The sequence below is a fragment of the Cicer arietinum genome, chromosome 7 (assembly GCF_000331145.2).
Source record: "Cicer arietinum cultivar CDC Frontier isolate Library 1 chromosome 7, Cicar.CDCFrontier_v2.0, whole genome shotgun sequence".
NCBI lineage: Eukaryota > Viridiplantae > Streptophyta > Magnoliopsida > Fabales > Fabaceae > Cicer > Cicer arietinum.
Genome location: NC_021166.2, coordinates 3,469,683 through 3,482,835, shown reverse-complemented (window position 1 = coordinate 3,482,835; position 13,153 = coordinate 3,469,683). Strand labels below are relative to the sequence as shown.

General features: G+C 26.5%; 2 protein-coding genes across 3 annotated transcripts in view; one reads left to right on the top strand and one right to left on the bottom strand.

Annotated features, from left to right (window-relative positions):
* Positions 1-286, top strand: part of LOC101492359 (peroxiredoxin Q, chloroplastic) — a 1,540-nt gene extending 1,254 nt beyond the window's left edge. Inside the window, exon 4 of one of the 2 annotated variants that reach the window (XM_027337178.2) lies at positions 1-286. This exon is cut by the window's left edge and continues 113 nt beyond it. In XM_027337178.2, coding sequence (XP_027192979.1) covers positions 1-154 — 154 coding nt within the window. In that variant the 3' untranslated portion in view covers positions 155-286. The other variant, XM_073370917.1, reaches the window with a different exon arrangement.
* On the bottom strand, positions 120-6,532 carry LOC101509018 (probable flavin-containing monooxygenase 1). The gene is made up of 5 exons (XM_027337177.2): positions 5,976-6,532; positions 5,042-5,282; positions 1,544-1,722; positions 1,057-1,409; positions 120-958 (listed from the first exon to the last, which is right to left on the bottom strand). Exons 1-5 carry the CDS (start codon positions 6,456-6,458, stop codon positions 616-618), a joined length of 1,599 nt encoding a protein of 532 aa, XP_027192978.2. The 5' UTR covers positions 6,459-6,532; the 3' UTR covers positions 120-615.
* Between the last annotated feature and the right edge of the window lie 6,621 nt (positions 6,533-13,153).

The window sequence follows — 13,153 nt, the reverse complement described above, 5'->3', positions numbered from 1 at the left end:
AGAGTGGGGAGTTCCGGGTGATTTCTTCGGGTCGTTGCCTGGGAGAGAGACTTATGTTCTTGACAAAAATGGGGTGGTTCAGCTTGTATACAACAACCAGTTCCAACCTGAAAAGCATATTGATGAGACCTTGAAACTACTCCAAAGCCTTTAAAGCTTCTGTATCCCTTTTGCCTTAATTCAGAGTTGTTCAAGTATGTAACTATATGAATTGTAACCATTGTAATTAAGTAGCTGATTTTGAACACCTTGGTCACATGAAAGTAATAAAAATAATATTTTCTTATCCTATAAAGAGCAAACATTTATAATGTCTCTCCCTAAAAATATTATCTTCAATTGTACAAACATTGGCACATCAGTATCTTTTTCATATGGCGAGTTAACTTTAACTGAAAAAGTGACCAACTGATACATTGATTATATATTTTTAAGTGTTTGAGTTTGATATGTGAAATAAGAAGTTTCAACAACTTCTGTGATTTATTTGAGCAACATTGGTATAACCGTTGAAAGATTCATGACCTCATTTCAGAAACATACATGCAGTTCTTTCTTCAAACAATTTTACTATTATTTATGCAGTGTCTACTAGAATGGTTATCGGCTATGTATTCAATCTTCTTTCTCATAGTCTTGACTACTATAGGGTCCAAATGCTTCGGATATCAAGTTCTTCTTCCTCCATGCACTCCATCCAAGATCTTTACATATTTCATCGGTATGGTTGATGCTATATGTTGCAATGCAGTGCCTCTTATAGAACCTTGTAGTCCTTTTCATTACTTCCATCTCCTCAAGAGTTTGTGAAAGCATGCTCTCAACTTTTGGAAGCTTGAATTTGTTATCTACAAGCCCAGAAAGCCACATCGACCGTATCTCCGAAGAGTGAAGATTTGAAACGCTTTCGACGTATCCAACAAAAGCCATGTTTGGAATTAATGGATGGATAGTTCCCCTGTCATGATTAGCATGTATCAAATTATCAGTTTCTTGCGAATATTTGTATGAAAGCAAGTGGCTTATAAAAAAGGGACAGAATGAGTACTTATTTACCTGTATAAAGGCATTATACCAGAAGGATACTCCAAAAAGCTACAAAAGGGCTCTGGTATAATGGATTTGAGCTTTTTCTTTCCCTCAAAACCAGTTGCAAAGATCACTACATCAGCTTCCACCTTAGTTTTATCTTCGAATTCAATTCCTCCATCCCAGAACCACCACTTTGATGATGTTTTTTTAAAGCAAATTTTGCCTTTTTCCACCTCAGAGAAGAAATTTTCTGGCATGATAGCCATTTGACATGATGCGTAATCTTCCAAAAAAGGGTGTTCTGGTTTCAGTCCGTACTTCTCTAAAGGAAGTTTCCACAGAAGGTAGGACTCAATGAACTTTGAAATGCCGTGCCTCTATTATACATTGTTGGATTGAACATCAAGAAACAATTAGCTATGCATCTAGCAGTCATAATAATATTTATTCAAGACTATATGCATTATTATTATATGATTCGGTTAGTGAAAAATGATTATTATTTTTATACCATTGGAGATAACATGAAGCAGAGAAGGGCTCTGAGTAGGCCTTGGTTTGGTCTTTCATGGAGTAACTGAGAAGATCTTGTTGAGTAGAACAAGAAAAATGGCAACCCCCATATCCAGTAATGTGGAATTGTCCAATGCAAAGTCCTTACCAATATGGTGCATGGCTGTCCTTCAGGTCCTTCAAAAATAAGTCAACATTTACTTAGTTATACCTTTTCTCATATAATTCTAATTGATTCAACATTAATTAATTGAAATTTATTAACTACTTAATTTCAACTACTTAGTTATGTACACGTTTGGTTTTCTAGTGAATTGATAAAATCACAGTAAGTTCACATCTTTGAATTTTGCTTGTTGGCTCCAAAGCCCTCTTAGTTGTCTTGCAAGTGGTTAATTTTCTAACTCATAGAGTTGTTAATGCTAAAGTCTTTTAGGGGGAAACTTTTTGGAAGTCTGCTTTACACTTTTTCTTTTGATGAATTAATGCATCTCACTAGCAAAATATTTTGTATGGACCGAGTAATTATATAACTCTGATGGGGTGTATTTGTTTTAATTAAGAACTTTATATAAATTTTGTTAGTAGATGTACGGATTGAAGTACTCCTTATACTTTTTTTAATAAAATTGTTTATAAAAAAAAGACATAATGTTCAAATTGAAATTTGACTAAAGTTTATACATCCTAGAGTGTGTATGACTGACACAGGTGTAATGGTGGATCCAAATATTTCTTCTATTGAGGGTAATAAATTAGTATATATATTTAGACACAAAAAAGTTATTAACTTTTACAAAATTCATAATTATATTGACTAAACAAATTTAAAATACATAAACTTTTTACAAATTACAATTCTTCTCTACAAGTTTTCATATTTTAAAAATATTCAATAATTTTTTAATTATCAACCCTCTCAAATATATCATTCTTTATATATGTTACTAAAAAATTATTCAACCGTTCATTTTCTACCTGATTATGCATTTCATTCTTTATAAAATTCATGTAGATAAATATCTTTTAATAGTTGTGGTTGCCACATGTAAAATTAAAACTAATTTTAAAAATAAATATATCTACATAATATAAAAGATTTGATAGAGGTTTAAAATAAATTAATAGTATTATTAAAATGATTTTTTACTTTTTATAGGGCAAGGCAAGAGCCCCCACTATTATAAAGTGGCTCCGACACTGCACACGTGACTCTAATTTTTGTGGAAAAGGAAGATGAAAAGTCAAGAATTAGTCAATGAAATTCATTGTCGCATCCATTCAAGAAGTATATATATATACGACTCAGAAATCAGAATGATATGTATAAATTATATTTTTTGAAAACGAATAAAATAAAGAATACCGGTCAGCAATTATTGGTTTAATCTAAGTAGAGTATTAAAAAACGAATTCTCCCCAAAAAAATAGAAGTTCATTGTGAAAATTTAATGATGGTCGAATATAAAATTTAAATTATGTAATTAAACAATAAAATAGCAAAAAAATAAAATAAAATAGAGAGACAGCATAGATAGTGGTTGACTCACTTTTAAAAAAAATCCAGAATCGATAATAAGTTAGTAAATTTATTATTTAACATAAATTATTAAATTAAATATAATATAATAATAATATGACTTATATTTATTTAACTATGCCTGTTAGTAGATCTAATATATATTTTCGTAGTTTATATTTTAATCTTTTTAGTGAAGTAGATTTTTGAAAAAAAAAAATGGCCTTTAGCCCTGTAACAAAAAAACTATTTCTATAATAATCTTAGTATAATATTTTGTTGTTATAAAGAGGAAAATCTTAGTATTATCTATTTCATACTCAATTTTACATAAACTAGCTCATAGACGTCTGTCCATAGATTTGTATATTCCCATCCTCTAAATAGAATAGAAAATTCTTTATTTACCCATGCATTTAGCAAAACTAGAAAATAAGCCCCTAGTTAACATTAATTTTTAAAATAATAAAACTACTATTAAATATTCAAAAAAGAAATAGATGCTAATCAAAAACCTTAAATGACTATGAGAATAAATAAAAGAGGAGCAGAACCATGCATATACTTTCCTCCAAATAATTCAAACATTGCTTGGAGAAAAATATTGTCTTCATGTCCCACAACACAACAAGCGACACATTAATTATTAGTAAAAGATAACATGTTAAGATAGCGAAATTATTCAACAAAGAAGTAGTACATAATTTCTCTAATAAGCCAGTCAAATTAATTACTACTCTCCGTTTTAAAATGATGATAATTTCATATAGATTAAAAAAATAAAGAAAAAAGAATGGTGATTTTATTAAATTATACTTATCAATCATTGATGTATTTTTATAAATAAAAAATAATAAATTAAGAATAATATTAATTAGATGATACAATTGAATAAAATAAATTACAATTGCATTGAAAATTAAAGAATATCAATGTTTTTAGAACAATTTTTTTTTACAAATGTAATATTTATTGGAAACGTAATTTTGTTTTTACAGAAGTCAAATTAATTATTTATCACATATTAAATTACCATATACGTTTAGTTGTGGCCATCGAAACTTTTTCAAAAACTAAAATATGTTGGATATATAATTTTCCTTTCAAGCAAAAAAAACACCAAAATTTGGAAACTAGTTAGAGTGAAAATGAAAAATATGAAAGAAAATTGTATTAAACCATTCCCAACTGCAGTTGCTTTCACAAAGAATAATGCTAAATGGTAGAAAGATTTTTTTTAAAGAAATGTAAGAATGATGATTTGTTAAAAATATATTGGGTGGATGGATGTTAAAGTGGTATATTTGATTTTTTTCTCTCTCATACGAACCGGTATTTTCTTTCACAAAACATACTTTTTTTTAATATGTTTGTCAAACAATAATGAAGTGGAGCATATAATATATATATAGAGGCCACCAAGAATTTATGAAACACTCCAAACAGCGAGTTAGTAGAAATAAAGAAATTTTTAATTCAATATATTTTTACTTAGACTTTGTTAACACTACTACTTGTGACTAGAGGGAGTTGTAATTTTTTTCTCCACACATTAAAAATTAGTGTGCTAGTTTTTGAAAGACCAAAAAACAAAACTATTTAATGCAAGAATATTCTTCTGAAGTTGACTATTTTTTTCCACTGTATGAAGTTGACTATGAATAGATCACTTATATGTATGTGTGTACACATGCACTTCATATGTTTATTTTTAATTGTCAATTTTTGGTTTGTTACACATATTTTTTATTTACGACACAATTATTTTATTATCTTTTTCCCACCATACCCTTGAACTTTACAACATCAAATAAATAAAAACACTTTTTTTTGTCAAATAGGACAACAACAAAAATGAACGGAGGGAGTATTTGTTAAGAATAAAATTAATAAAAACAAAAAAAAATGATTTGATACCATTGAGAATAATTTTTATAAATATTTATAATGAGTAAGTTAAGATTTAATTTGAATTACCTTGGTTCGCCATTGCACACTCCAGGGCTAAATCGATACCAGATTTTTTGTAACCAACCACAACTACTTTTTTGTTCTTGAGAAGTTGATTAGTAGCTTGTTGGTCAAGTTTACAGTAATCAAGTGAATGAAGGAGCTTGCCATTGAATATTTCAGGGCCTTTTTTGCGTGGAAACATTGGCATCTTTGGTACGTCCCCATATTTCCCTATGCAAACCACCACAAACTCGAAGCTGTACCACTGAAAAATATTAATATTGCTCAAGTTAATTCTTTTCAACCTTTATATATTATATTCTTCACATAATTTATAGTTGCCACAAGTATTACTATAATTTTAACCGCTGAATTATAGGTATTCAAAACATTGCTCAAACTGTTTGGAACCGTTAGAATTAAATTTGCTCATCGAGATCAATGATTAATATGTATGGATTATTCATATCAAATACTTTTACGTATTTTTAATATGTATAGAATTCAGTACTAAAGTGGAAATATATTTTCAAAACTAATATAATTATTTTGGGATTTTAATATGGTCCTTGTTCAATACACGATTGCACTTCATGAACTCACCTGCTATAGCAAGTTTCATTCATATTATTACTTGATTGTAATAATATTAATTAAGTTTTAATAACAACAAAAATTTCGACTGACTTGATATACCAAGTCAATCTTCACGATGCATGCATATTTGAACTTTTTTTTTATAGTCAAAGGTCCATATTAAAAATATTATAGGATTTTTGTTGCAGTTCTATTGTGAATCAATATGATTTCAATTTTGATAAACAACATCGTAGAAATATCTAAATATATATTTATATTCCAACCACATGCAAATTTTATTGTGGACCATCTTGATAGACGATTCACCGTATATCAGTGTTAAAAAATCAATAAAAACTTGTATGATGTGTATGAATACCTGAATGGAATTGGAGTCATTTGTCTGAACAGCAACTTCCCACACAGGGTGACCAGGAAGTAAGGTTCCATAATCATCAACATCACTAGGTAATCCAACCTTAGAAGAATCACATTCCTGATTTCCAATGAACTTGAGTTCCACTACCTTAGAGTTAAACTTGATATTCTTCATCAAATCAAAGTGTTTAGCATATGATTGAATGTATTCCAACACTTCCACGTGTGTAGGAAAATCAGGATTATCTCTATCAGGCCATGGAAAATCAGTGAATTGATAATCTCCACGTTGAGATTGAAGCTTTGTTGAATTGTATGTGCAATGTTTCCATACTCCACCAATGGAATCAGTTGCTTCAAAAATTATAGGATTGTGGTGTGATAATTGTTTTGCAGCTGCTATTCCACTTATTCCACCTCCTATTATGCCAATTTTTGATACAACTTTTGGAATAATATTGTTCTCATGGTTCATACCTGCCATCAAATAATTTTGGTATATTTATGTTCAAATATAACCAAGAAATAAAAATAAATAACTAGGTGAAAATTGAATGTGTGAGTGATGAAATGTGAGGAAGTTAGATGAGTATTTATAGATCGTTTTGAGCTGCATGCAGTCGTCACAATGAGATCACGTGGCATGGACTTTTACTTGTTTGTAGTAAAATGAAAACAAGAAAAATATATAAGTGTTTACATGTCTATCTTAATAATAATAATTTCTTTTGGCAAGCTTTGCATTTTAAAATGATAAAAAAATATCTGATGGAAATTCATTGGTTATTATGGAGAACTTTCGTGCTATCTACGGGGTACGTACGTATAGTCTTTTAATTCATGGCATTTGTTTAATACTAATATATATATAATTGCATTATAGGGCCCACTCATCACATTTGGTTCAACGATTTCGAATCTAATTTTTGGCAATATTTTACTTATGTCTCTGCCGAATTTTAAAATACTATAGCTCATTTTCATGAAAATCTCGAAAGTTAAACAAAACAAAAATGCGATAGAATTTAATGAATAGATTTAAATATGACTTTAATTTATGTAATTATACGTTTTTTGGTTTAATAAACTGTCATCAGAAATTAAAAACAACAAATTTTAAATTTGTTGGGATTAAATTTAAACAAAAAATAATTAGAACTAAGATAAAAATACTTACTATTTAAATCTAATGAATATGCAGTGACTTTGTAAAAATACTTTTCACCGTCAACCAATTACATCTTACTATGAAGGTGTTTCTTGAGATGCTTTTGCAGATAATATTACATAATTGTAAAATAATAAAATATGCTTCCAAAATATTGACAATGTATAGTTTTTTTTTATATATATAAATATATATAATTTAAAATATTTCATAAATTTTCAAATATTTTAAGATTTGAGCAATAAACAAATTATTTTTGTTTGTATTAATAAAATTTATTGCGTAGACAATTTTTTGTGTAAACATCAATAGCAAAAAAGTTAGATGTTTGATATGTTATCCTTCCAGAAAGGTGTAATTAAGTTTGGTGTAAACAAGCCTAAATTTGCCCGAACAATTATTTTCAAATTAAAAGTTGTGGTTTGGCTTCTCTATTTTGAAAAATAAGTCTGGTCTAACCAGTACTCGACATAGGCTAATGTCGTTTTCTGAATGATAAGTTATACTCTACTATTAAAAAAAACAAATATTTTAACTAATAAATTTCTCTAATTTATTTATTTAAGCATTAATATAGTATTTATTAAATTTGATTAAATTAAGAGTTTTGATACATTTATATTTTTCATTTGATCTTAGTAATTAAATAAATTATTTGCAAAAATGAAATTAAAATTTTAATTTTAATTAAAATCATATTAAAATATGCTTTTCAAAATAGAACCAAAATTTAAATTTTAAAAATTTAGTAGTGTTAAATTTAAAATATGATCAAACTCTTTCATAAATGATATGTTATTCAACTATTGATTATTTAAGTCGATAAAACATATTAATTTTTAAATATTAAGTCATCTAACTTTATAATATATTTCCATCATAATCGAAACAAAATATCTGTTTTTTTTTTTTTTTTTGGAGTAAAATACGGTTCATTATTGAAACAAGTATATTTGTTACTTCAAGAAACATATCTTTTTAAGGCTGTTTTAAGCAAATTAAATAATAGGAACTGAGGGAGTAGCTCTGAGTAATAAGTAAATTTTAAATAATATATTTTATTTTTTATTGGGTCACTCACTCATTTATTATATCTCTTCACTAATGTAACAAAAATAAAATTGAAAATTGACGTTCAAAAGAGAATAGATAGAGTTTAGTAAGTGCAAACTCAAATGTTAAAAGGTTGCAATGACATTTAATATGTTAGGTACAAGTTGAAGGATGTAATTTTTCATTTATCTATATTTAGTGTGATTTTTTTTCTTTTTTTTTAAATTATAAAAGTGTGTGTGAGTTTCTATATTCTTAAAAAAGAGTGTTAGAATGACTTCAATACGTATATGTATATGTATTTGGACCATACGGAGGGCTTAATTAATTTTCGAAAGCTAAAGACTTTAAATAATTAACTATATGAAGTAAATAGATCATACGTATATATATGATTTGAAATAGAGTCTGAACAACGAGACTATGACTCCTTTTGAATTATTGACCAAATACAAATAAAAATACTTTCTTCACGACCTAGGTTTCCAAACAAGAATAATGTTCGTAAAACCAACAATCGTGGTTGTACCTTGTGTTAAATATTACAATTTACATTTCCATCAATTTAATTGTAATTTTATTTAAACTGTGGTTCAAATTCTTTTATGAATTAAAAAATTAAGGACAATATTACCCACTATCTCATTTTAACATTTGTACCACTATTTTAAATTATATAATCATTGATCCAAATTTGTCTCTAACATTTATAATTAGTCCCTCAATTTGTGATACACTAATAAAGTAAGATTCTTTTATTAACTATCTAAGATTTATCAAAAAAATCATGGATGAATTTGATGCAGTTACAATTTTAGAGATGAAAAGGGACTCAATGAATTTGACCAATAATTAGAAGTTCTTTTAAGATTTTATCAATTTTTAAACGAGGGTTAAGAATGAAAAGGAACACGACATTTAGAATCAGAAAAATCTTTGAAGTTTAATCGAAACAATAAAAATACAATCAAAGTAGATAAATAGAAATATATTGTCCACTCTCTAGTTAGTGGATATATATATATGTTCCAGAAGAAATTTAATTATCTATACATTAAAATTTTAATTAAAATAATAGGTATAAATGGAAGTGGGGATTTCTTTTGTGTTGACCATTAAAAAGGAATTCAACTTGAGTTCAAGTTGTGGGGCTTCTAGCTACAAACAATTCAATTGTCCTATAAAAGTCAACCCAATTGTATCTAATTTTATCATAAATCAATTTCCTAATAATTCAGCTTACTAATCAAAATATTATTTCAAGTCAAGTGATTAATGTAGTTTATCTAAAGTCAAATTGTTTGAGTAGTATTTAGTTTAGTATCTAATTAGAACAATAATTGATTAGATTTTAATTACTTTCACCGATAATTATAAATTCTAAAGAATTAGTATACTCTACTATAAGAGTATTCACTTGAAGTCAAACTATTTCAAAAAAATTTAAAACTCCACCATAAATAATATATTTTACTTGAAATTAAATCATTTAAAAAAATTTTGACATGTGAAAAACTAAGCATAATATTTATGGTGCAATTTGATGTTGACTTTCTTATGATAAAACTTACATAATTTTCAATCAATGTTGTATGCTTTTGTGTAATTCAAATTGTACATATTCTTGACTTGTATATTCCACAAGTAAAAATTGATACATCTATCAATTTTTTCCACGTAAAACTTCATAGCAAAATTTGATATTGCAGCTGAATATATATCGTAAATTGTGTATTCGATTGGTTATGTGGAAATAAAAAAGCGAATCACAAATGATACACTTAAATATTAAGTATTTTCTTACTAAAACATTTTTGAAATAAATTTTTTAAAAACATCATAATTCTTTTTTAATGTAGAAGATCAAACAATGCTACAACTGTAAAAAAAAATTCTAAAAATTTAATTTTATTGGACCCAACAAAAACTCTGATATCAATTGTTAAAAAAAATAGACAAAATGAATTATAAAACAAAATTAAACACAAAAATATAATTTACAAAACTCAAAATTCTAATAAAAATCTTGTTTGTTGTCTAACGAGAACTAGAGAATAGATTCACGGAATGTATTTATGACACATTGACTTATGTTAAAAATGATTGATTTTATCAATATATATCATATCATTATATTACTTTATATCATATTATATATCTATCATATTTTACACATGAAATGAAACATAATTATCATAGGTAGCTTAAATTTGGCATTATTTTTGGAAAAGAAAACCTTATGGGCAGGAGCTGGGAGGGAAACAACAAGGAACCTAAGAAGTAAGTTCCAAAGAAAGAAACCAAGCAGTTGGAAATTTGATTAGATGAATGGAAATTTGAAAACCGAAAACTGTCACACGGCTCTTGATAAAATAAGTTAATAACTCTATCAAATATACACTGTTTATCGATTTATAAATAAAGCCAATATTAGTCTTGTTATATATTGATACATACTAGGTAATTTATCTATTTATCAAACTTAACTCTCAACCAAATTTTAGATTCCTATAACTCATTTCTCAATATGAGTTGGATCATCTAACTCAAAATCAAAATCATTTTGTAAAGTGAAAGTTGTCCCACTTATAATAGCAATTTCAAGTTATATTTTATTCTAACATAAGACTCTTAGACACCTCCTCCTTAAATAACTGGTTATCCAACGCGTGACTCAGAAATATGATAGCAGATGGCTCAATTGATGATTGATAGAGTTTGATATTCTAATTCTAACACTATAAAATAGGTTTGTAATATGAGAATTGCCTCCACTATATAATCACATTTCTAAACAATATTTCATCTAATTTGAGACCCTTAATAAATTTCAATTGTCAAAAAAAATTTTAACTGAATATATTAACTTTACAAATCTTTTCATAACTATTTTATTGCATACTTCATTAAAGAACTTCAACCAAACTTACAATATGTTTTTAAAACTTATAAATAGTTAAATAGGTTTCTAGTGTTTATAATATTTCAAATTTTGTTGTTGTTAATCTTTGTAAAATGTATCGCATTTTTTAGTCTATACATAATTATGCTAGAAGCAGTTTTAATTCCATATGTAACAAAATATATATTTTAAAATAATTTTTTATAGATATGTTTGCTACATAAAGCATTCGCCTTATGCTTCACATTTTTTTAGGCCTCAATTAAATTTATTTTTTATTTAATTAATAGTATATAATTTTATTACTTGAGGTGTTAGCTCAAGTCCTATAACCTCAAGATACCGAATCCAAATCCTCTCAAGAATAATTATAAATTAGTTATTAGTACCATTTTAATTAATAAAAGTTTCTCCCTTTTCCAATTTTTTTAGATAAGAAAAATAGTATTAATTTTTTAGGTCGCATAGTATAAAATTGACTCATTAACTTTACTACTAATTAATTTGGTATAAAATTAATAATCATGTGAATGCACTTAATATTTATTATTGAGATGTTTAATATTGTAATAAAATTAATTAGACTTAAAAAATCTCTAATTTTATGGTTGTTAGTATTTAAAAGTTTTATTTTAGATTTTGTTTTAAACTTCTAAATTTGTTAAATATGCCCCATCCTTGAGCATAATTATAAAAAGTTCATTAAATTTCAATTATATTAAGAGTTGTTTAATTATGATAAATGTAAATTCAAAATTTTGATCTTTTCAATTATTTAGGATGCGCCTACCGTTGCCAGTCCATATATTATTGTCGCTATTGACAGACTCCTTCCCAAACAAACTGCCTCAATGGAAAGGAAGACCTCTCACTCTCCTTGGAATAATTATATATATATTTTTTGTTATATCTTTATTATTTGTATTATTGTAGACTCCTTAAGATTTATAAACTATTTGACTTAATCTAGATTTCTTTTTGTAGGGTAGTTGTGAGGAAAAAAATAGTACGGTAAAAATTGTCTTAGGATAGGATTGTAATAGAAGTGCTAATAACACGTTTTAAACTTATATTTTAATTAATATAATTTTTTTTATTGATTTAAATTCACTGAGTTCTTTTAAATTATATCGGTTTCATTTAAATATTTTGGAATTTATATAAATTTTAATCAATAAAAAATTGCATGTTAAAAATTGTGTTAAAAGACGTATCATTAACATTATTTATTAAGAAAAATAAGAGGTTTGACTGTTAAAATTTTGAATTAATATTTTCAATTTGTATGTAAAGGGAGATGTAGACTATGAATTTTTTTATAGTTGTAAATTCCTACATTTACTCAGTTAAGATGTCAGTAATTGTTTAATCGAGATTAGATGATTCATATTTAAATTTAATATTTAATAAATTTAAAATTAAAACCTGTATTTTTTTAGACCGTCTAACCCGATCCAACATTAATAATAGAAGTTTCCATTTGCTTTTATAAAAACTTTTAGAAGAGGAATGAATATGAATTAACTGTCTCTATAATTTACTTTTAAAAATCAGGTGATAATGATTATTATTTGGTTGGGCTTATTAACAATGTGAACATTTTGTTTGACTTTATTTATATATGTTGACAATCTTACAATTTACCAAATAGCTACTAATTAAAAGTCCAATATATAAGTTCCAAAACTACGTACCTGGAAACTCATTATCAAAGTATTATAAGCACAAAAGCTAGCGTGGATGAGAGTATATTATAAACAAACAGTTGCAAGTACATGAATACCGTTGATGCTCGTTTAGTTTATGAGACTACAGTGTACTTAAATACGTCGTAATTATGCCATAAATAATAAATAATTTATATTTCAAACTTAAATTTTTAATTTAAAAATAATAAAAATCAAATTTTAAAATATGAATTATTTTATCTTAAACAAACGGTTTAGACGTATCAACTGCACTCTAGTGTACTAGGGCTAATCCATATTTTTAGTTTATGAAGACTATCGAGCTATGCATCAATCATTTAATTAGTAAATTTTTCTCGATCCCAATC